The sequence below is a fragment of the Oncorhynchus masou genome, chromosome 12 (genome assembly GCF_036934945.1).
Source record: "Oncorhynchus masou masou isolate Uvic2021 chromosome 12, UVic_Omas_1.1, whole genome shotgun sequence".
Taxonomy (NCBI): domain Eukaryota; kingdom Metazoa; phylum Chordata; class Actinopteri; order Salmoniformes; family Salmonidae; genus Oncorhynchus; species Oncorhynchus masou.
Window position 1 is genome coordinate 38,165,390 of NC_088223.1, and position 22,715 is coordinate 38,188,104.

Genomic DNA, 22,715 nt, shown 5'->3' on the forward strand with positions numbered 1-22,715 from the left:
GGGGATTGTATTCTTCATTACCACTGTGCTTGGTGTACCAATACATACTAGGAGCATATCCACAATGGCAGGGATTGTGTTGAAAGACTCACTATATTCAGTCAAGGTCCCTTTGAAATATAAGCCTTATTCATTATTTTACATTCTCTTTATATAACTACAATATATTATAATCAATATTATAGCCATAACCATAGTTGAGGCTGTGTGTAAAGATATTCAATATTGCTCTGCTTTCATAGTAGAGATGGTGTCCTGTTCATCTTTTTTTGATCTATGCTTACTCCCCGCCCCCCTCCTTTTCCAGTCGTCAGATCTGGGGGGGCGTCTGTCGGGTCTGTTGGAACGCTACCAGCAGTACCAGGACGAGGCTGTGTCGCTCCACACCTGGCTCAGCACCCAGGAGCAGAATCAGAGTATAGCCGGACCCGGCGGAGAGACGGACACACAGACACTACAGAACACACTGCGGGCCGTACAGGTGAGAGTATAGAAGTAGATGGGGTGTGCGGAATTATTTTATACAGTATGTACATGTGACTGAACGAGGCGACATTATCAGCGCCTCAATCTTTGCGAGGAGAGGGTAGAACTCTGTTTTCCATTCCCTGCACCTCAATATGTCTCCTCCTTTTCCCCCCTTTTCTGTTCTTTTTCTTCCCCCTCTCTCCCTGTGTTCTGGTCAGCTGTTGCAGGATGAGCTGGCGGAGCGGTCAGTCCAGTTGGAGAAGGTGAGGAGGGCAGGCAGAGAGCTGGCTAACACACAGGAGTCCCCCACTCTCAGAGCTGCCGAGATCATCAGCACTGCAGGTACACAAGCTCACAACTACACCACCGTTCAAAAGTTTGGGGTCACTTAGAAATGTCCTTGTTTTTGAAAGAAAATAACATCAAATTGATCAGAAATACTGTGTAGGCATTGTTAATGCTGTAAATGACTATTGTAGCTGGAAACGACAGGTTTTTAATAGAATATCTACGTAGGCCTACAGAGGCCCATTATCAGCAACCATCACTCCTGTATTTCAATGGCACGTTGTTAGCTAATACAAGTTTATCATTTTAAAAGGCTAATTGATCATTAGAAAACCCATTAGAAAACAATTATGTTAGCACAGCTGGAAACTGTTGTTCTGATTAAAGAAGCAAGAAAACTGGCCTTCTTTAGACTAGTTGAGTATCTGGAGCATCAGCATTTGTGGGTTCGATTACAGGCTCAAAATGGCCAGAAACAAAGAACTTTCTTCTAAAACTCATCAGTCTATTATTGTTCTGAGAAATGAAGGCTATTCCATATGAGAAATTGCCAAGAAACTGAAGATCTCATACAGCGCTGTGTACTACTCCCTTCACAGAACAGGGCAAACTGGCTCTAACCAGAATATAGAGGAGTGGGAGGCCCCGGTGCACAACTGAGCAAGAGGACAAGTACATTAGAGTGTCTAGTTTGAGAAACAGACGCCTCACAAGTCCTCAACTGACAGCTTCATTAAATAGTACCCGCAAAACACTGGTCTCAACGTCAACAGTGAAGAGGCGACTCCAGGATTCCCTCCGTCTAGGCAGAGTTGCAAAGAAAAAGCCATATTTCAGACTGGCCAATATAAAGAAAAGATTAAGATGGGTAAAAGAACACACACTGGACGGCGGAAGATTGGTAAAAAGTGTTATGGACAGACTAAGTTAAGTTTGAGGTGTTCGGATCATAAAAAATAACATTTGTGAGACGCAGAAAAAATGAAGATGCTGGAGGAGTGCTTCACGCCCTCTGTCAAGCATGGTGGAGGCAATATGATGATCTGGGGGTGCTTTGGTGATGGTAAAGTGGGTGATTTGTACAGGGTAAAAGGGATTTTGAAGAAGGAAGGCAATCACTCCATTTTGCAACGCCATGCCATACCCTGTGGACGGCGCTTAACTGGAGCCAAAGCGTTTCCTCCTACAACAGGACAATGATCCAAAGCAGAGCTCCAAACTATGCAATAACTATTTAGGGAAGAAGCAGTCAGCTGGTATTCTGTCTATAATGGAGTGGCCAGCACAGTCACCGGATCTCAACCCTATTGAGCTGTTGTGGGAGCAGCTTGACCGTGTGGTACGTAAGAAGTGCCCAGCAAGCCAATCCAACTTGTGGGAGGTGCTTCAGGAAGCATGGGGTGAAATCTCTTCAGATTACCTCAACAAATTGACAAGGAGAATGCCAAAGGTCTGCAAGGCTGTAGTTGCTGCAAATGGAGGATTATTTGAAGCAAAGTTTGACGGACACAATTATTATTTCAATGAAAAATCATTATTTATTACCGTGTCAACGTCTTGACTATATCTCCTATTCATTTTGCAACTCATTTCATGTATGTTTTCATGGAAAACAAGGACATTTCTAAGTGACCCCAAACTTCTGAACGGTAGTGTGTATCTATTGTTCTGCCGTTCATAACCTTCTATATTGTTATATCTTATTCATCCCTTCACATCCTCATAGATCCTGCAGTGTATCTACTTGTCTTACTGAACACCACCATCTCTGTTGATGTCTTTTTAAATCCATCCACCTAAACAAACGAGTCTCTATCGTAATGGAGAAAAGTAATCACCCTGACATTCTCTCATCCTTCCTCTCTCTCTCTCAGATGGTCTGGAGAAGAGGTTCAGCTCTCTGTCTGAGTCCGTGTCCAAGCGGGCTGAGCAGCTCCAGACGTCCGTAGCCCAGTCGGTCAGTGTCCAGGAGGGACTGACGGGCCTGCTAGCCTGGCTGGACGGCCTGCTGCTGACCCCCGGGCCCGTCCAACCCACCGCCCAGGCTGTCCGGGACGCCCTCACACAGAATCAGGTACCATAGTAAAAATACAGGTCCACAATGGAATATGGAATAACCTGCAGCTGCTGGAATACTGTTTATGAGAATTATCTCTTATTCTTTTTTTACCTTACTGACTATTATTTAAAAAATGTTGCCTTCACATCTAATACACACTTCCACTTTGCAGTTGTGTTACATGAGCTTCTTTTAACCCGTTCCAGAAACTACGCCAGGAGCTGTTATCCAGACAGGGCAGTGTGGAGGCCACCTGCGACTCTGTCTCCAAACTGCTCCAGAGCTCTGACGCCTCCACGGCCTCCGGGCTCCAGGGGTCACTAGAGCGCCTGAGCCGGCACTACGCCGCGGCACAGGCCAAGCAGGCCGAGAGGGAGGCTGAGCTCCGGGGGCTCCTGCCCAAGCTGGAGAACTATGAGAGACTGAGTACGGACCTGCAGGGTTTTACTCAGACCAGGCTGAGAGCTTTGAGCCCCACGGGACAGCCTGACCGCAGTGTGGAGGACTACAGACAGACCATAGAGGTGAGAGGAGGTGGATGATAAATAATAGTAAAGACCCATGGATATCTTTGAACAGAGAAGTGGAAAAAGGCAGAGGGTTTTCGGGGAGGTTAGGCTTCAGATAACACATCTGTGTCTACCTTACTACTACAGGAGTTGAGAGCGGAGCAGGAGCAGGAGGCAGGTCAACTGAAGTCATTCTGCCAGCTGGGGACAGACCTCAGCCAAGCCAAGGCCCTGACCAGCTCACAGACCCTACTGGACAACGTCAGAGAGGTGTCCGATGAGTTCGCCCGACTGGAATCCAACATCACTGAAAGGTAAGCAGCACTGCCTTAGAAAAACGCTGAGCCAAATCCAATACAACACCAATACAAAGCCCTGTGTATAAGCTTTGTAGTTCCCTGTAGGTAAGCCCTGACCTACAATACACAAAGCAAAGATTCACATGTCGGAATCGATTTAAAGGTCTCTATGTGCACGTATGCTTGTAGTGCAGCACCAAACCCACTAGGGGGAGATGGGTACAGCACAATAAGACCACACTCTGTCACATTGCTGCCACCATTACAGTCTGAAATATGACACTCATGGCATTTCTCTTCACGCTAATGCCATACAAATTCATCCACTGGTGTGGCAGGTAGCTTAGCGGTTAAGAGCATTGAGCTTGTTACCAAGGTTGCTGGTTCGAATCCCATAGTCGACTAGAGGGGAACAGCTGTCTGTGCCCTTGAGCAAGGCACTTAACCCTAATTGCTCCTGTGAGAGTGTCTGCTAAATGACAACAACAAAATGAAACTTCCTGTATGGCAGTTACCAGTTGCCATGTCACCCTGCTTAGCTTAACCACACTTGTGACATGCCACAAGAAATAGAATGACTGGCAATGCCCCTTCTAATGTTTCTATTTCTACGTCAGGCCTTTTATTAATACCATTGGACTGTCTGTTCGTCTAGCAAAAGATCGCAAAAGCTTATACATTGTTGGAACCGGCTAAACTTTGAACATTGAGATATTAAATAAATGACAGAGTCAAAGCCTTGAATAGAAAGAGTTTGTAAAAAGCCAGAAGGCTTTGGAATGTGTTTGTTGGAGGAGAGGAGAGCGATGTGTTGATATAGGAAAGACGGGTGTATTAGGTGAAGAAGGGGTTGAGGTCAGGGAGGTGAGGGGTGAGGTCAGTTCCCCTTCAGGGAGTCATCAGGTTTGGTATCTGGTTACCTTCTTTCCTGTGGAGCCATAAACTGAAAGGGGGAGGAGTGTCTTAAGTAGGATGCATATAAACTGAGATGTCTGAAATGTTTTTCCTGTGGAGCCATAAACTGAAAGGGGGAGGAGTGTCTTAAGTAGGATGCATATAAACTGAGATGTCTGAAATGTTTAGCGGTCTGATTTCGGCTGTACAGAACCTTTGGGGAATGATTCAACTTGCTTAAAGTTCTCTAGTGTCCCCGAGTTATTTACTCTGAACCTAACAACATGTAGTGAGGGATTCGGCCTGTGTGGGATGTCTCTTAACGCTGCGTGTTGCCAACAATGGTGTGGGGGTGGACAGTGTTAGCTGATGGCACAGGAGTGAATGTGGTCAGAGGTTACTAAAATAAGGCTTGGTGTGGGTACAGTTCAGTGTCCATTTATCAGACATACAAAAGAGGCTCTCGCTGACAGGCTGTGAAGGAAACATAAGTAAAACACTTTCAATGACCCAGACTGTTATATCACGATTGTTTTGTCTGTGTGCACAGCCGTCAGTGCAGTGTTTTGAAAGCAGCTGTGATTGGGGCAGAACAAGTACAAAGCAGGGGTCAAGGCTAAGGAGACTATAGCCTTGGGCGAATACGGTCGAGATACTGGTTTATCCTTGACTGCGTGACTCTCTCTTTTTGTGCCATGGAGCGTGTGATTTTAATGTGATGGTTGTGCGTTTTACATGGACATGATAGTGGACTTGAATTAAAATGATCTCTCCCTCTTTGTTTTTCACCCGCTTTCTCAATGTCTATCCCTACATCTCTCTCTTTTGGTCTCTTTTTAAAAAAAATCTTGTTTCTCTCGCCATCCCTGCATCTTCACCCATCTCTTCTCCTTCCCTCTCCAGGAACAACGCCATCCAGAGTTGTGAGCAGCGGTTGGGCCACTTCCGGTCTCTCTCTGGCTCCCTCCTCAGCTGGCTCCACACAACACAGGAGCGGCTGCCTCCCAAAGAGGCCAACCTCAACGCAGAGTCCCTGCAGAGGAGAGTGCAGCAGCTCGAGGTGTGTGTGTGTGTGTGTGTGTGCCCTTTTTTCATTCGTACCTGGTTGAATCACGCTCACGCCACGTACACAATCCTCAGTCAATCACTGAGTCATATTTCACTCATTCTAAGGTATTGCTCGATTTCGTAGTGTATTGATAAATACGTTCCAAAGCATGATAGCGATTCAGAACGACATGTCCTTGTGATTATTCATTGAGGAATTATATAAGGCCATTAATAACTTTCTGACATTTTTTTTTTACTAAGGACTTACTGAGCGACTGGGAGGCCCAGGGGATTCGGGTTCAGGAGCTGAACAAGACTGGGTCAGAACTGGAGACCCTCATCATCAACATCACAGCCCCCCAGGCCAAGACAGGTAAGGGGAATGGGGAAACAACTGCCTACGTGTGTCCCCTGCCACCTGCATGTCCAAGTTCATCCAAGCTCTGTCTGTGAGGTGTGTATTGTGTGTGTTGAAGTCTATGCTATCAATGTGTGTGTGTGTACTGTGAGGATATGCTATCTTTTAAGTGCAAAACATGTCCATGCAAAACTGTCTATGTGTACAGTGTGTGAAAACCCAGAGACTGAGCGTGTTATATGCTTATCAGTGTTTGTGTTGGACTGTCCGCGAATGTGTGTTAGTGTCTGTTGCAATGTGTGTAGTCGTCTGAGTGTAGTGTGTGTGTCTCTCTCCCAGGTGTTCCCCAGATCAATGGTGCAGACAGCCCCAGCAGGGTCAATGGCATTCACACATGCAAAGGTGAGCTCACTCTCACTCCCTTATCCAAAACCCAATCGTCTCTGGACTCCTTCCTCATATGAGATGCTCTCCGGCGCTTACTGCTGTGAGCGTCACTGCTTGGCGTACAATCTGCTCGCTCGCTCCCAATAATGCTTACCGTGCATCCATTTTCTGTCTGTCTGCTGTCTGTGAGCTTCTTACAGCGTGTGTGCTACTGCAGTGTCTTAACACCATTACAAATGTTTGTTGTCACTAATATTCTGTTCCTCTGGATTAATAACGTCGACCCAAAGTCTTTCGGTAGCTAGGTTTCCATCCAGCTGGCGACCCAGGTTTTCGTGCGAAGTATTCCAACAAATCTGCATAAAAACAATATGCGTTTTCCCCACCAGAGATGTTTCCATCAAATGGACTTCTCGCGGATAAATGTCTGTGCGTGGTAACGTAGTGCACATAAACATAACTTTATTGTGGTTCAATTCCCATGTACCGAATCGCATTTTTAACTCTACTGCTGGTTTTGTCACAAGAAATGTTGCGTTATATAGCAAATGTGGCCACTCTGATATTGGCACGTGCGCTCCAGCCAACAGCTCGTAGATACAGTGCGGGTATAGACTACATGATGAGATTGTTTGGGACAAAAGGCCAATTATATTCATTTGTCAAACTTGCAGTCAAACATCGATCATCATGTCACCAGTATAAGACCCTCGATATTTATTGGAAAGGAGCATCAAGATCATCACCGTGCACTTTCACCACCCTGTGAAGTTCATCACTTATTTCATCTGTTGCCTCATAAACTGCCTGGTAGTGTGAGGACCACACACCATATCACCGCGTGACTCCATAGCAATTACCAAAACACCATACCCATTAAATGTGATTGGATTTATTTTGATAGATTGTCCTCCTTCTTTCTCTCAGACCTGACAGAGATGCAGGTGGCGGTGGCGGAAGTGAGCGGACGTTACGAGGAGCTGGGAGGGGAACTGAAGAACAGACGGCGGAACCAGGAGGCTTCTCTGGAGCTCCGACAGAAGGCCAGCCAGGGTACCGAGGAGCTCAGCCGCTGGCTGGGAGAACGGGAGAACAGCCTGCACCTGGGCCAGACTACCACCTCCCCCTCCAAACCTGAGTTGGTACGCGCCCAGGCCCAGGAGAACAAGGTGAGTGTGTGGACTTGGGTCAAGCCACAGTCAATATCGGGGTGTATTATGTCTCTGCTAGTTGGTCAACAATGCAACTTTGGAAAATCTGTGTTATCACCCCCTAGCTGACATAAACATTTTACACTCTCTTGCTTCCGTTCTAAATGCTTATCCTTGTCTTTTTGTAGCCAACATACTGATGTGCTCTTCTTTCTCTATACTTTAGGCCTTACTGTCTGAGCTGGCAGAGCATTCTGGGAAGGTGGAGGAGCTGAAGAGCACCCTGGAGAAGCTGATAGCAGACAACCCAGACTCCCCAGAGGCAGACACCTGGAGACAACAAATGAAGGAGATCGGTGAGTGGTACTGGAATGGATGAATAGGGTCGGCCATTTTGAATAGTTGTGGGGCAAGGGACACTTTCTAACATAACCAGTAGGCCCTGAATCAAATAATGAATAGAGCCAGCCATTTTGAATGGTAGATGAATCCGTTTAAGGAACATATGGTACTGTACATTTCAGAGGATAAGAAGACAGGCTAATGTAGTAGTTATTTGAGATTTAATGAGTTGCCTCAGCGAAATGAAACATTTTTAGGTAGCAAATGAATGGGATGACTCCAAGTCAAAGCTATAAAAATACTTGATATCTTTACCCTGACCTGATATAGCCCTGTAGTTTTGAAGATGGGAGCTCTGCCGTGTTCCTTTCTCCACACTATTCACGCAGGGCCTTATTTCAAAGCCATGTGGATCCAAGACTCTCTCTCTGCTGGATACCCAGTGTATGAGTCATGAGGAAAGCGTACAGAGGCAGAATGAAAAAAAAAACGTTTTTGGACATTAGCAAGTCAAAATAATTACTGGGTCTATAATCATAATGTTTATTCAGTCGGGCTGAATCACTCATGGAACCCATCAGTTTCACTGTTATGGTTCTCCACTATTTGTTAGCAACTATTACTTATATTAAAAAAATGACTATGGTTTTTCACTCCAACGTTCACTTCCTATTTACTTAGACTCCCGCTGGGCAAATGCCAATGAGACGGCAGTACAGAGGCAGACGGAACTGGAGACCTGTGCTGATAGGCTGGGCAGCTTTGCCACAGCAGCCAGTCAGTTGGGGCCGTGGCTCAGAGAGAAGGAGCTGATGATGAGTGTGCTGGGACCCCTGAGCATCGACCCCAACATGCTGAACACCCAGAAACAACAAGCCCAGGTGCATAGTTAAGGTCCTCTATGTTGAACACATGCAAAATAATGAAAAATAACATCACAATAGATTGTCCACATCTTGCCAAGTCTGTTCTTGAATCGGCAAAACGATTACCAACAGCATTCTGATTAATTAGTGATAAATTGTACTCGCCAAAATGTAGAGATTATTCCTGATTGACAGATAAGGTTCTGACTCCTCCTCTTTCCTTTCCCTCCGCCCTCCACAGTTCATGCTGCGTGAGTTTGAGACCCGCCGGCCCCAGTTCGACCAACTCACCCAGGCGGCCGAGGGCATCCTTTCCCCATCTGGTGGCGACTCCTCCCCGCAGGATGCCAAGGACCTAGCGGAGGTCCGGTCCGAGCTGGGCTCCATCTCTCAGCAGTGGGACGACCTCACTCAACGTCTGTCCCGGCGCTCTGAGGACATCGACCAGGCCCAGGGCACCAGCGAGCGATATCAGGCCCTGCTGAAGGACCTTTCGGTCAGCGTGGGGGAGCTAGGCGAGCGGCTAGACGGCCAGGCCTCGCTCAGTGCCCAGCCTGAGGCCCTGAAACGGCGTCTGCAGGAGACAGGCGAGATCCGCTCTGAGCTGGAGCAGAGGAGGGATGAGCTGGACGAGGCGGAGAAGCTGTGCGGCGAGCTGAGCGCCATCGTGGTTGAACCTTACCTGAGAGACGAGCTGAAGAAGAGGCTGGAGAGCGTCAGGAGCCCGCTGAGGAGCCTGGAGGAGAGGGCCAGTGAGTCTTCTGTCTTGTCTATGGTGTTCATCTTAATTCTGTTTGTATGAATCTCTGTTGGCTTTTTTTTAACCTTTATTTAACCAGGCAAGTCAGTTAAGAACAAATTCTTATTTTCAAAGACTGCCTGGGAACAGTGGGTTAACTGCCTGTTCAGGGGCAGAACGACAGATTTGTACCTTGTCAGCTCGGGGGTTTGAACTCGCAACCGGTTACAAGTCCAACGCTCTAACCACTAGGCTACCCTGCCGCCCCTGGCTTCAGTAGTATTTGTATGTGATGGAGGCTATATTCTGAGTTTTTTGGTCTCTTTGTGGCTAGTTGTCGAGGTTTTGAATCCAGCGCTAAAACCGCTTTCAGACCTAGGTAGCTGGCCCATCTGGTTAAATGTTCTTCATCAAAACATCTGTAAATGAATAGCGTTCAAATCCTCTGTTCCTCTCCCTCAGCTGACGGTCTGTCTCAGCTCCAAGCTGCTCTCTCCAGCACCCAGCAGTTCCAGCAGATGTTCGAGGAGCTGCAGAGCTGGCTGGACAACCAGGGTGGTCAAAGAGACTCTACCGCCGACTCCCTCCCTTGCCAGCCCGAGGCTATCCGGACCCTGCTTGCCCAGCAAGACGAGCTTCATCGCGGGGTGGCCAGCCAACGTGGCCCCTACGAGCTCATCCAGGCCGAGGGGGCCTCCCTGCTCGCCAAACTACCCGCCGGCGGCGAAGAACGATCAGCCTTACAGTCCCGGCTCGCCACCCTACGCCGGGACTGGGATGAGCTTAATCAGTCCATCGTGGAACGCCAGAACCGTCTGAAAACGGCCCTGACCAAGGCCGAGAGTTACCAGCAACACCGCGCCAAGCTCACGCCCTGGGTGACAGAGTGCGAGAAGCGGGAAGCTGACATCCAGCCCACCCTCGACCCAGCGGCCCTGGACGAGGCCTTGCAGAAGGCCAGGCAGCTGGGGTTAGACCTGGAGCACCATCGCCCCCTCCTGGAGGATTTAAACACCGCGGCCGACCAACTCCTGGAGCACTGCCGCGTCGGAGAGGAAGACATACGCGACGAGAAAGCCCAACTCAACCGTAGAGTCGACAGGCTGGCAGAAAAACTCCAGAACTGTGTTTCCCAACTGGAAGAGTTAGCGGATCGACTGAAGGAGTTCGAGGACGGGCGGCAGGCGGTGGAGAGGAGGCTGGAGGCGGCGCGGCATCAGATCGAGGTGCAGGAGGCGCTGGGCCCACAGGCGTGCAGCAACAAGAGCCTGGAGCGGCTGAGGAGCCAGCAGGAGACGCTGCACTCGCTGCAGCCACAGGTGGCCTACCTGAGGGATCTGGCCCAGGGGCTGGTGCAGGACGCACCCCACACAGCAGGGGGCGACGGAGAGGGAGGACAGCGGCTGGAGCAGCAGGCCCGAGACACAGACAGAGAGTTTGGAGACGTCAGCGAAAAGGTGAGAAGATGTGTGAGAAATTTAGTATAAACTGTATTTCATATATAAAAAGTATAACTATTTCATAGGCACTGAAAGATAGAGGCCTGTATTCTGTTCAATAGAAGAATGTTCAAGAAATGAAGCAGTTTTGAAAAATATCATACACTCAAAAACAATAAGGGTGTCTCAGTACTCTTCAACAGCCTTTCCTCTTTTGAAACCATTTGTTTGGGTTTGTTGGACTTTTACTCATCTTTTACAATTACATCATCCTTTACAATTACATTAGTGGACATATAAGGAAAGGAGTCAATGAAAGGAAGCCATTTATGAGTATTGTAACACAGCCAATCTGTTCAGCCTGGAGTGTGGCTGATACAGCGGAGGAGCTAGTTTTAGCAAAGGTCATTGTGTGCGAGGGTGTGAAGGCTTTGTGTGTCGTTAGTGAGCGTATGCGTGAGCGTGTGTTTGAGCATGTATGCATATGCAAGTGTGTGTGAGTTGAGACGGAGAACAGAACGTGTTTAAGCTGACAGAGGAGTTCAAGTATTCGGCGTTCCAGTGGTCTTATATGGTCATTGTACAGATAGAAAACTTCAGACCATTGAATCACTTTACTGTAAATGTAAACCAATGAGTCAAGAGCATTGTTCTGTATAGTGATACAGTGCCTTCAGAAAGTAGTCAAAACCCTAGACTTATTCCACATTTTGTTGTTGCAGCCTGAATTCAAAATGGATTCAATGAAAGTCTCACCCATCTACACACTATAACCCACAACGACTAAGTGAAAACCTGTTTTTAGAAATGTTTGCTAATTTATTGACGATGAAATACAGAAAGAGCTCATTTAAATAGGTGTTCACACCCGAGTCAATACTTTTGTAGAATCACCTTTGATGGCGATTACAGCTTTGAGTCGTCTTGTGCAAAGCTGATACAACATACCCATCTGGATTTGGGGATTTTATCCCCCGTTCTTCCTTGCAGATTCTCTCAAGCTTTGTTAAGTTAGATGGGGAGCGGCTGTGAACAGCAATCTTCAAGTCTTTTCACAGATTTTCTATGGGATACAAGTATGGCCTCTGCCTGGGCCACTCAAGGACTTTCACAGTTTTGTTCTGAAGCCATTGCTTTGGCTAATTGTCCTGTTGGAATGTAAATCTTCACCACCTTCTAAAGTTGTTTGCACTCTGAAGCAGGTTCTCATCAAGGGTTTTCCTGTGTTTGGCTCCATTTACTTTTCCCTCTATCCTTACCCGTCTCCCAGTGCCTGCTGCTGTAATGCATCCCCACAGCATAATGCTGCCACCACCATGCTTCATGGTAGGGATGGTGTTGGACTTGTGATGAGCTGTGCCTGGTTTTCTCGAGACATTGCGCTTTGCATTCAGGCCAAATTAATTACATTTTTGTCTCATCAGACCACAGAATCGTTTGCTTCATAATCTTGAGTATTTCACATACATTTTTGCAAACTCCAGCCAAGTAGTTCTGTCAGAGGTCATTGGGTTCTTGGTCTTCTCCCTGACCAAGGTCCTTCTTGACCGGTTGCTCAGTTTGGTTGTACGGCCAGCTCTATACAGAGTCTGGGTAGTTCCATATTTTTTAAATTTCCGAATGATGGAGACCACCGTGCTCTTGAAAACTTTCAACACTCTTCAAATAGTTTTTTTTACCCTTCCTCAGATATATGCATTGCAATTATATCTCAGTGATCTACAGACAGTTCCTTGGACTTCATGGTGTAGTTTCTGCTCTGACATACTGTACACTGTCAACTGTGGTACCTTATATAGACAGGTGTGTTTCTTTCTGAAATCATGTCAAAACAGTGGAATCGGTCACAAGTGGACTCCAAGTTGAAGTGACATCTCATGGATGATGAAAGGAAATTGGATGAACCTGAGTTGAATTTTCAAAGGGAATACTTTAAATATTAAAAATAGTCAATTAAATATTTCTGTATTTAATTTTCAATACATTTTCTCGCATTTTTAAACATGTTTTCACTTTTGTCATTATGGGGTATTGTGTGTAGATGTGTGACAAACATATATTTAATCCATTTTGAATTCAGGCTGTAACACTGCAAATTGTAGAATAAGTCAAGTGGTATGAATACTTACTGAATGCACTCTATGTATAATTCCCAAATGTGCCATAGATAGTTACTTATAGACTGGTACAAACCGCATGGTATTTAGTCAGATACATGGTCAGAAGTCATTACATTTGACCATTATTGATAAGAGAAGTTTGTCGCTTAGCTCACCGCTCTGATCACATTCCTTTCCGCCACATTGCTCATGAGAAATTTAGGAATCTAAGCAGAGGGCTAGGATACATGAACTAGGTTGAATCATGAAGCATGATTTGTCCTGCTATTTATATCATATTATTACATCAGCAAGGCACCATGCCTCTTTCAACTTAACATTATTAACTCTCCCTCCTTCTCCCCCTTCCCTCCCTCCCCCCTCTAGATTGAAAAGTGCTGTTCCACCCTGGAGTCCCGTCTCCAGGGTGTGGGGGAAGTCCAGTCCTCGGTACGCGACCTCTTCTCCCGCCTGGCCGACCTGGACGACGAGCTGGACTCGCTGAGCCCCGTGGGGCGCGATGCCGACTCGCTCGCCTCGCAGGCGGATGCCGTCCGCACTTTCCTGGCTCGCCTGGCCACGTTGAGGTCGGAGCTTGAAGGTCACGGGGGCGACTGCACCGCCATGCTCCGCCGAGAGGGGTCGTCTCCCGATCTCCTCGCCCTGAGGAGAGAGACTGAGGCCCTGAGCCGCCAGGCTGGGAAGCTGGCCGAGAGGGGCCAGGCCAGACTGGAGCAGATCGAGGCAGCTGCCGAGAAGGTGGGAGAATTCTACGCCCAGGTGGCGGAGCTGCAAGGGCTCCTGGGACGGGCAGAGGAAGGGCTGAACTCGCAGGGCGTGGTGGGGACGGAGGTGGAGACCATCAAGCAGCAGCTGCACGAGTTCAAGGTAAGAACAAGTTTGATGTTTATGGTTGGGAATATGAATGTGCTACTACTGAAATGTATTGACTAGAATGGACAATCCCGTTCAGGTCGATGTTCCGTGATGGGTGGGCCGCCGGCCACATTGACTTCATCCAGGCCTGGAAATAATGATCTTTCTATGGCTACTCTATTGTCAAGTTTTTGTTCTGCGCTTTTGTGTCATCTTTTGGCATTATGTCTTCCGAGATTGGTAAATTGGGTAGAGCTAGCTATGGTTATACTGTAGTACAGCCTCCTAGAAGTGAGCTTGGCATGTTTTCCCCAAGTGTTTTTGGTGCCGGCATCAATGAACAGCCTTCTGAATTGTCTTGTGACTCCTCAGAGAATGGAAAACTATGTTTCTGGCCACAGCTCCAGTATTACCTAGCCACAAGCCACCATTTGGGAAACATTGCATTACCAATTTATTAGAACCAGTTCAGCTAGGGTTGTTGTGAAGCTATATTTCTTCTAGAATTGAGCTTGACGTACTTCGGTTTGAATTATATTCAACAAACGTGCATAGAAATATAGCAGACATTGTGTATATAGTATTGCACGGTTGCTGCTCTGGTGGCCATTTTGTTAGAACCTCTCAGCTGGCGCTCGACTCTGACCTTCAACAGTATTAGTGCGTCTTATTGAAATAAGAAATTGACTAACACAGAACCTTTTGAAAGCCTTTAGTTACATAAGAGCCATTTCTTGGGAGAGGTCTCAGAGGAACGAACTTGACCCTTCTTGGTTGTTGAACTTTGTGGATTAAGCCTCTCCTAGGGCAGATGCTTGAGAGTACGTGTCTCTCTCTGTCTGTGGGACTCTGCCTACTGTATGAAGTGTACCGTGGCATCCTCTCTTCTATAAATCAACTCCAGCTTCAACTTTGCTTTCTCGCTACTTCCCTTCCCCTTAATGCTGCTCTATTATCACTGGCGGAAACAGGATTTTGGACGGGTGACGTTTCTTCCCTGACTCCCCTCCTACAGTGGGCTGTGAGGGGGTGTTGTGATGGAGTGTGACCCCTCTCCTAACTCAAGTCATTCCTCTGGCTCTCAGCTGTATTTATAGAGCAGTCTGGGGGGGGGGTCCTGTTTCCCTCCTTCGGCGCTTTATTCAACTCACTTTAGAGCAGAAGAGCGGTATGGGGACTGGGGTATGTATGTGTTACCGTAGGGGACTTGAGTGAGCTTATATGCAAGAAAGGAGGGAGTGATCTATAATTCATAGGAGCATCGCAGGGGGTGTGACTGAGTTCTAGAGCCAGGCAGAGACGAGAGTTTAGTCACAGCAGCACTGCTCTACTTCAAGTGTCTGACGCACTTCTTCGCCCATGCTGACTCGCTCGCGTCTAAACGTTCTTATAACATTCCCTCAACCCCCCCCCCCCCCCTTTCTGACCCCCTACGGCTCCGGCGCCAGCCCTTGGAACTCGTTAGGGCCTGTCACCACGGTGATGGACACCAGGCTAAGTTTGATACCAGAGCGATTCGCACACCATACGTTTTTTTTTTCTTCTTCAAGCGATGCTCCCCCAGCCGTCTAGGAGAAATCCCAGGTTAGCTAACCCAGCCCACAATAATTAGCCTACTCCTTCCCCCTCAATAGGAATCTGCTGTAGAACGTTCCGTAGGAATCTGCTGTGTCCTGCTAAATGGCAATACAGAAACAGGGCCACTCCATTGTACTGCTACTTTCCTTTGGTTTCCATTCATTGTGAAATGTTAAATGATATTCCATGAGTACTATACAACACAGACAGTTCTTTCTGGCTGAGTCCATTGATATTAAACATATTTTTTTCCTGTGCTTTTTGTCACGTCCTCTGCACTAGAAGTACCGGGCTGTCAGTACATTTTCAACACCCTCCTTCCTGTCTGTTTATTCACTAGACACAGTAGCTCCCTAAGATGGTGGAATTTTTAAGTAGATGGTGTTAATGATTGGTTATGTTGTCATTATATCAAATATAAAGGGATCATTATAAACCTGTTTAAAATATAGGACAAGCCTTATCTGACTGGAGGGTGTGTTGCTCGACTTACTGGACACTGGTTTCTGATTGGTTCAGCTGGTGTCTTGGTGAGTTTTCTTCTTCCTCCCTGTGCTGTCTCTTATTCTGCACTCCCTTGATTTATCGACACTATTAATATTGTGGTTGGCCCCCCCCCCCACTACTTTCTCTCTCTCCTTTCTCCCCATCCCTTTCTTTCCCCTTCTTAATGAGAGCAAGCGGGATGGATGTTTGGCAGAAGACGAGCAGGGAGAGGAGCGAAAGGGGGGCGAGAGAGAGAAAGAGAAATCGGTGAATAGCTGAATAGCAGTTAGCGAGCGAGAGGAAAAGAGAAGGGCGACAGCTTAATGGAATGTTCCAGTGTAAATGTAGACACAAGCTGGGCATTGCTGGCATTGACTACGGCCAGTAGTAAGAGCAGTAATAATGGCACATTGTAAAAGTACAGCCGGCGCTGTATCTAGAGCATGAAGAGTTAGTCTGGGTGCATAGGAAGGGGTCTACAGGGAGAGAGGGAGGTGGTGAGGAGTGAGAGGTAAAGAGAGAGCGAGAGGTAGAAAGAGAGAGGGGGAGGTGGTGAGGAGTGAGAGGTAGAGAGAGGGGGAGGTGGTGAGGAGTGAGGTAGAAAGGGAAGTGGTGAGGAGTGAGATGTAGAAAGAGAGAGAGAGGGAGGTGGTGAGGAGTGAGAGGTAGAAAGAGAGAGAGAGGGAGGTGGTGAGGAGTGAGAGGTAGAAGAGAGAGAGAGGGGAGGTGGTGAGGAGTGAGAGGTAGAAGAGAGAGAGAGAGGGAGGTGGTGAGGAGTGAGAGGTAGAGAGAGAGGGAGAGGGAGGTGGTGAGGAGAGAGAGGAGGAGAGAGAGAGGTGGAGAGGGAGGGGGAGGAGTGAGGAGTGAGGTAGAGAGAGAGGGAGGTGGTGAGGAGTGAGAGGTAGAAAGGGAAGTGGGAGGTGGTGAGATGTGAGAGGTAGAGAGAGGGAGGTGGTGAGGAGTGAGAGGTAGAAAGAGAGAGAGGTGGTGAGGTGGTGAGAGGAGTGAGAGGTAGAAGGAGAGAGGGGGAGGTGGTGAGGGAGAGAGGTAGAAAGAGAGAGAGAGGGGGGAGGTGGTGAGGAGTGAGAGGTAGAGAGAGAGAGGAGGTGGTGAGGAGTGAGAGGTAGAAGAGAGAGAGGTGGTGAGGAGTGAGAGGTGGAAAGAGAGAGGGAGGTGGTGAGGAGTGAGAGGTAGAAAAGAGAGAGGGGGAGGTGGTGAGGGAGTGAGAGGTAGAAAAGAGAGAGGGGGAGGTGGGAGGAGTGAGAGGTGGAGAGAGAGAGGGGGGGAGGAGTGAGAGGTAGAAAGAGAGAGGGGAGGGGTGAGGAGTGAGGTAGAAAGAGAGGGGGGAGGTGGTGAGGAGTGAGAGGTAGAGAGAGAGAGAGGGTGGTGAGGAGTGAGAGGTAGAAAGAGAGAGAGGGGGAGGTGGTGAGGGTGAGAGGTAGAAAGAGAGAGAGGAGGTGGGAGGAGTGGAGAGGTAGAGAGAGAGAGGTGGTGAGGAGTGAGGTAGAAAGAGAGAGAGAGAGGGGGAGGAGTGAGAGGTAGAAAGAGAGAGAGGTGGTGAGGAGTGAGAGGTAGAAAGAGAGGGAGGTGGTGAGGAGTGAGAGGTAGAAAGAGAGAGAGGAGGAGGTGGTGAGGAGTGAGAGGTAGAAAGAGAGAGAGGGAGGTGGTGAGGAGTGAGAGGTAGAAAGAGAGAGGGGGAGGTGGTGAGGAGTGAGGTAGAAAGAGAGAGAGGGGGAGGTGGTGAGGAGTGAGAGGTAGAGAGAGAGGGGGAGGTGGTGAGGAGTGAGGTAGAAAGAGAGAGAGGGGGGGGTGAGGAGTGAGAGGTAGAGAGAGGGAGAGAAGGAGGTGATGAGGAGTGAGAAGTAGAAAGGAGAGGGGGAGCTGGTGAGGAGAGGGGGGAGCTGGTGAGGAGAGGGGGAGCTGGTGAGGGGAGGGAGGGGGAGCTGGTGAGGGGAGGGAGGGAGCTGGGGAGGGAGGGAGCTGGGGAGGGAGGGAGCTGGTGAGGGGAGGGAGGGAGCTGGTGAGGGGAGAGAGGGAGCTGGTGAGGGGAGGGAGGGAGCTGGTGAGGGGAGAGAGGGAGCTGGTGAGGGGAGAGAGGGAGCTGGTGAGGGGAGAGAGGGAGCTGGTGAGGGGAGAGAGGGAGCTGGTGAGGGGAGAGAGGGAGCTGGTGAGGGGAGGGAGGGAGCTGGTGAGGGGAGAGAGGGAGCTGGTGAGGGGAGAGGTAGAAAGAGAGAGAGTCAGATGAGGATAAGCAAGACTTCCCTTTCCCTAAGATCCTCTTTCATTCACTCAGGGAGCCCACTTGCTGCATTTCACCCCTCCCTCTTCTCCTTTCCTCCCTCTCTCTCTCTATCTCTCTCTCAAGCCCCCTCTCCCTCTCCGTCCCACTCTCCTCTCTGGGCTGTAATGGATCTCGCCAGGTCATTTCAAACCTAAACATGTCTGTCTGCCCTGAAATCAGACTAGCCTGTCTGCTCCACCATCCCATCCCCCCACCAGACCCCAGTTTAGACTGAAGGGAAAAACACCACCAATCCACAGAGATGATGTCATCATGCCTGAGATTAGGGGGGGTGGTAACGATTAGGGGGAAAGGTGCAAGAGGATCTTGTCAGATTAGTGAAGTCGTATTGAGTCACAAAGAGATGGAGGGGTGGATGAGAGAAAGAGGGAGGGGAAGGGTAGGGTGGTGTTGTTTTTAAGTGGCCTCGCTCTCCGTACATGTGGCATGTTGGCCCGTGTTCGGACAAGTCTGACTGTTTATCAAGTATGTTTTTATAGCTGGCCATACTGTCTGCGTACATGTGCTCTTATGTGATCAGCAGAGTTCACTTGTGTGTTTAGGGGTGCTTTGTGTGCCCACTAGGTGTGTGTGTGTCTCTCGGGAGGATGTGTGTGGAGGGTGGGGAGACAGCTGAGATTCCGGACACGCCCCCTGAAAAAGGCTGGAATTAGAAACATCCTCTGACACACACACACACACACACACACACACACACACACACACACACACACACACACACACACACACACACAGACTCCAGGGTGTGGCTCTACTGCATGTCCCTTTGCCCCAGAGCAGCTGACATAGTCTACGGAGCGGGATAGGGATGAGTTGAGGTGTTGCGAAGCTTTAAGTCCCCCCACTACAAATGGGAATTCCTGTGTAGGGCTGGTAATGGGGACGGAGGTGACGGATGAGGAATCCTTCCTTAAATCATGCCCTCGCGTCTCTGCTGTCCTCACCCCCCCTCCCCCCTCCTCTCTTTCTCTCTCTCTCTCTCCCTGCTGCATAGGCCCCCATCCTGGTTCCAAATACTATTTAAAATCGTTCAAATTCTTTAGAGCGTCTGCTTTTGCCTGACCTGGAGTGCTAAGTGAGCATGGTTTGGGACTTTGGACATTCTTATTGGTTCAGTGCGACAGGCAAGCTCAATGGAGGCCAGCTAAAGTATTTGAAATGATTTTGAATAGTATATAAACCTGGGTGAGATAGACCCGTCACTGCGTGTGGTGTGTGTCAGATCTCTCATCTCTCCCTCCACCCTCCAACCAAATCCTCAGAGACGTGCTGTAAAGGATTCTGGGGGGGGGGGTTGTTATGATGTAGCTGATGTGCACGCTTCTGGTAGGATTGGGCCATAGCCACAGCTCTTGGATCAGTTTACAACTCCCTCAATTCTTGTTAATACCCCCTCACCTAATCATTAGGGGGGAACCCCAATGTGAAATTCTCTTTTTCCTGAAGATTCTTTGATAGATAGTTCACATTGAAAGGGAGTTGACTTACTGGTGATGTCGATGAGGTGTTCCAGTAGATCTTCCCCGGGACTTGCATGGTCGCGTTCCTCATTTATCATCTTCAGAGACTTGGCCTGATTTTGTGGGGCTCCACTTTCTGTTTATTGATTTAACTCCTTTTGTTCGTCAACTCTTTTGGTTCATTTTTGTCTTTGTTTATTTTCCATCCTAAAGGGTCGATTGGATCAGGTTAACAACATTTTCACTAATCACACCAGATTTTTACACTAATCACACTGTGTGTGTGTGTGACTGCGTGTGTGTGTTACATCTTTCTCCCTCTCCCTGCTATCGAGGTCCTGTATTGTCTCAGCTGTTGTGAATTAGACGGGCATGCCACAGCACATCTCTCCTCATCCCTTATCGCCACTGTCCTCACTTACCAGCCCAACCATAACAAATACACTGCTCCTTTACATAAACTACACAACTAGATTCATGTGTCAAATTAAGAAGCCCAATAATCTGCGTAGAAGAATGTATGTGATGTCGGTATACACTCAAATTTGGGAATGTGGGATACCATGGATAGTAGAGTGTGTGTGTGTGTGGAGTTGGCCCTCTCACTCACTCTTCACTGGCCACAGCAGGGCCCAGCACAGGTGTTGTTTGGAAAGAGGAAGAAAGCGTGTGTGTGTGTGTGCGCGCGTGTCTATTTTTAATTAGCAAAACACAGAAACGGGGAACAAAGCAGAAATGTGACCTCTAATTTGACCATGATTAGGATGTGGAAAAAACTTGAACGTTCACATACGGGCCCCATATTCAGACCCTAATGATGCGTAACACCGTAGTTTGTCAATGTCTTTCAGGTATGAAGGTGTGAGTTCTTCATTTCAGAAGCCATATGTGCCCACTTGGCCACATGACTTTAGTTAAACAATCTGTAACACTTAAAAGTATTGTACCCCCCAGTATTCATTTGATTGACAAGCCTGTTATTCACTATATGTACTGTGGCAGCCTGGTTAAAGTTGCTGGGTGGTTTGTCATGCTTGTCTTTGTGTCTGTAGGGTGGGGGGTGGGGGAGTGGGGGGGGGGGCAGACAATGGCCACATTGAGCCGCTCAGGTACAACTCTGCTAGTTAATAATTAAACTGCTGCTGAGAGGGAGAGCGAGGGGGAGAGCACTTCCCTGCTGCCTGGATACGAGTGTGAGAAAGGGGCAGAGGCAATGGAGGCAAGAGAGAGGAGGCAAAGGGAAGGGGGGATGGAAAGAGGGGAGGGAGAAAGGGGAAAAATGGAGAGAATTGCCTTAAATGACAACAGTGCTTTAAAAAGGTGTGATATGGATAGATGGTGAGATATGATTGTTGTGTTGAAAGGAGAGGGAGAGAAATACAGGGAAAGGAGTGAGAGAGAGGGCACACTTTCATTTCTACAGGACTTCTCTTGTGGGTAAACCAGCCACAGCAAAGTCAATACTGTCAGTATCCTGTAGACACCTGCATGTATCACCAAACGGCTCTCCTGACGTTGCGGAGACGGTCGTCGGTCTACATTATGGTATGAAGTCTAGAGTACCTACAGCATGGCCTTTTTGGCTGACAGCTAAACATTAATGGATTCCATTGCTTTGAGTCCCCACTGTGTGTAGCTCACCGGGGGATTTTAGGGCCTGCTCGCCCCTCCCGCTTCCTGTCTGAGGTAGAACTGTGACTCATTTAAGCAGCCGTGACAGACCAAATGAACGGGGGATGAATGACAATTTAGAGGAGAGGAGTGGGTGGGCTGGTCACAAACTGCAAGAAAGGGGTCGAGGATGGAATGATCAAGTCCGACACAATCAAAATGGAGACGGCAGAGAGGGCGTAAAAAAAATAAATTGATGTATTATGTTTCCTGTGTTCCCCTTGTGTTCTACCCTCTTTCTTTCTATCCCTCTCTCATTTCCCCTCACTGGCGTTCCATCTCTCCTGGTAGCTGGCCTACATGTGCGCGCGGTTCAATTTGGAGCGGCTTGTGCTTCGGGGGCATTGTAGGAGGTCGCGCGAGACTGAGGAAGCTTTTGGGGGGGGGGGAGGCTGAGCAGAAGAGGGACAAACCCCTTTTGTTTCTATGAAGACGTTTTCCTTGGACGCAGCCATGACAGCTGCACCACAACTGACAGAGGGTGTGAGAGAGGGGAGAAGGGGGAGAGGGAGTTAAAAAGGAAGAGTTTAGCGTGTTTGACATGCAGGCCACGGGCGGCTCGCAGCAACAGTTAGACCACAGAGAGAGGGGGGAGGGAGAGAGAGAGAGAGAGAGAGAGAGAGAGAGAGAGAGAGAGAGAGAGAGAGAGAGAGAGAGAGAGAGAGAGAGAGAGAGAGAGAGAGAGAGAGAACTCCCTCCCCCTATCAAGTGAAGAATGTGTGTGGACTAAAGAGCGACAGAGCGAGCAAGAGGGAGAAGGCAGGCATGCGTTAGTTGAGTTCACATCGGCTGCTGTCTCTGCCAGAGGTCTTTATACGAACAGTCATAGCAACTGTAAAAGGGAAGGGAGGATAAGAGAGAAGAACGAGTGGAGGAGGAGGAACTGAACCACAACAGGCACTGTATCAGGGATACAAGGAGAAAAACTTGGTTAAAATCAATGATTTATATATACACTAGATGACTGATAGGGAGCACTGGGTTGAAGCCACTGTGCCTCCATCTTGGCACTTCCCCACCGTTCAAAAAAAAAAATGTTGTAAGTATAAAGTCAATTTGAGATTATGAATGTTACTGTCCCCACTACAACAACAAAAAATACTTACATTTAATTGAAACACTAAAGAATTACATTCATGGAATGGAGAACTGCTCTTACTGGGGAGAGCCAATATGGCCGACCGGTGGCTTCAAAGACTCAATGGCCAATTCATAGCATCAGCAATCCAGGGTTTATATACATCATTGGTTAAAATAATCCACTTTTGTCTGGTACCAGGGATTGTTGTCATGCTTGCTGGATTCCCCCAACTGTGTGCGTAGATTTTTGGTGTGGCATCCTGAGGCCCCCTTTTCTGTAACCCCTAGCCTCCTTTGCCCCTGAGCCCCACCAC

The 22,715-nt window shown here is 48.3% G+C and overlaps 1 protein-coding gene across 1 annotated transcript in view; it reads left to right on the top strand.

The window, feature by feature from the left end:
• LOC135550031 (microtubule-actin cross-linking factor 1-like) overlaps positions 1 to 22,715 on the top strand; it is a 264,531-nt gene that overhangs the window by 181,463 nt on the left and 60,353 nt on the right. Inside the window, 14 exon segments of the mRNA XM_064980467.1 lie at positions 308 to 481; positions 687 to 810; positions 2,631 to 2,830; positions 3,022 to 3,339; positions 3,472 to 3,638; positions 5,421 to 5,577; positions 5,829 to 5,940; positions 6,265 to 6,327; positions 7,240 to 7,481; positions 7,690 to 7,819; positions 8,487 to 8,686; positions 8,913 to 9,423; positions 9,873 to 10,867; positions 13,336 to 13,836. Coding sequence (XP_064836539.1) covers positions 308 to 481; positions 687 to 810; positions 2,631 to 2,830; positions 3,022 to 3,339; positions 3,472 to 3,638; positions 5,421 to 5,577; positions 5,829 to 5,940; positions 6,265 to 6,327; positions 7,240 to 7,481; positions 7,690 to 7,819; positions 8,487 to 8,686; positions 8,913 to 9,423; positions 9,873 to 10,867; positions 13,336 to 13,836 — 3,894 coding nt within the window.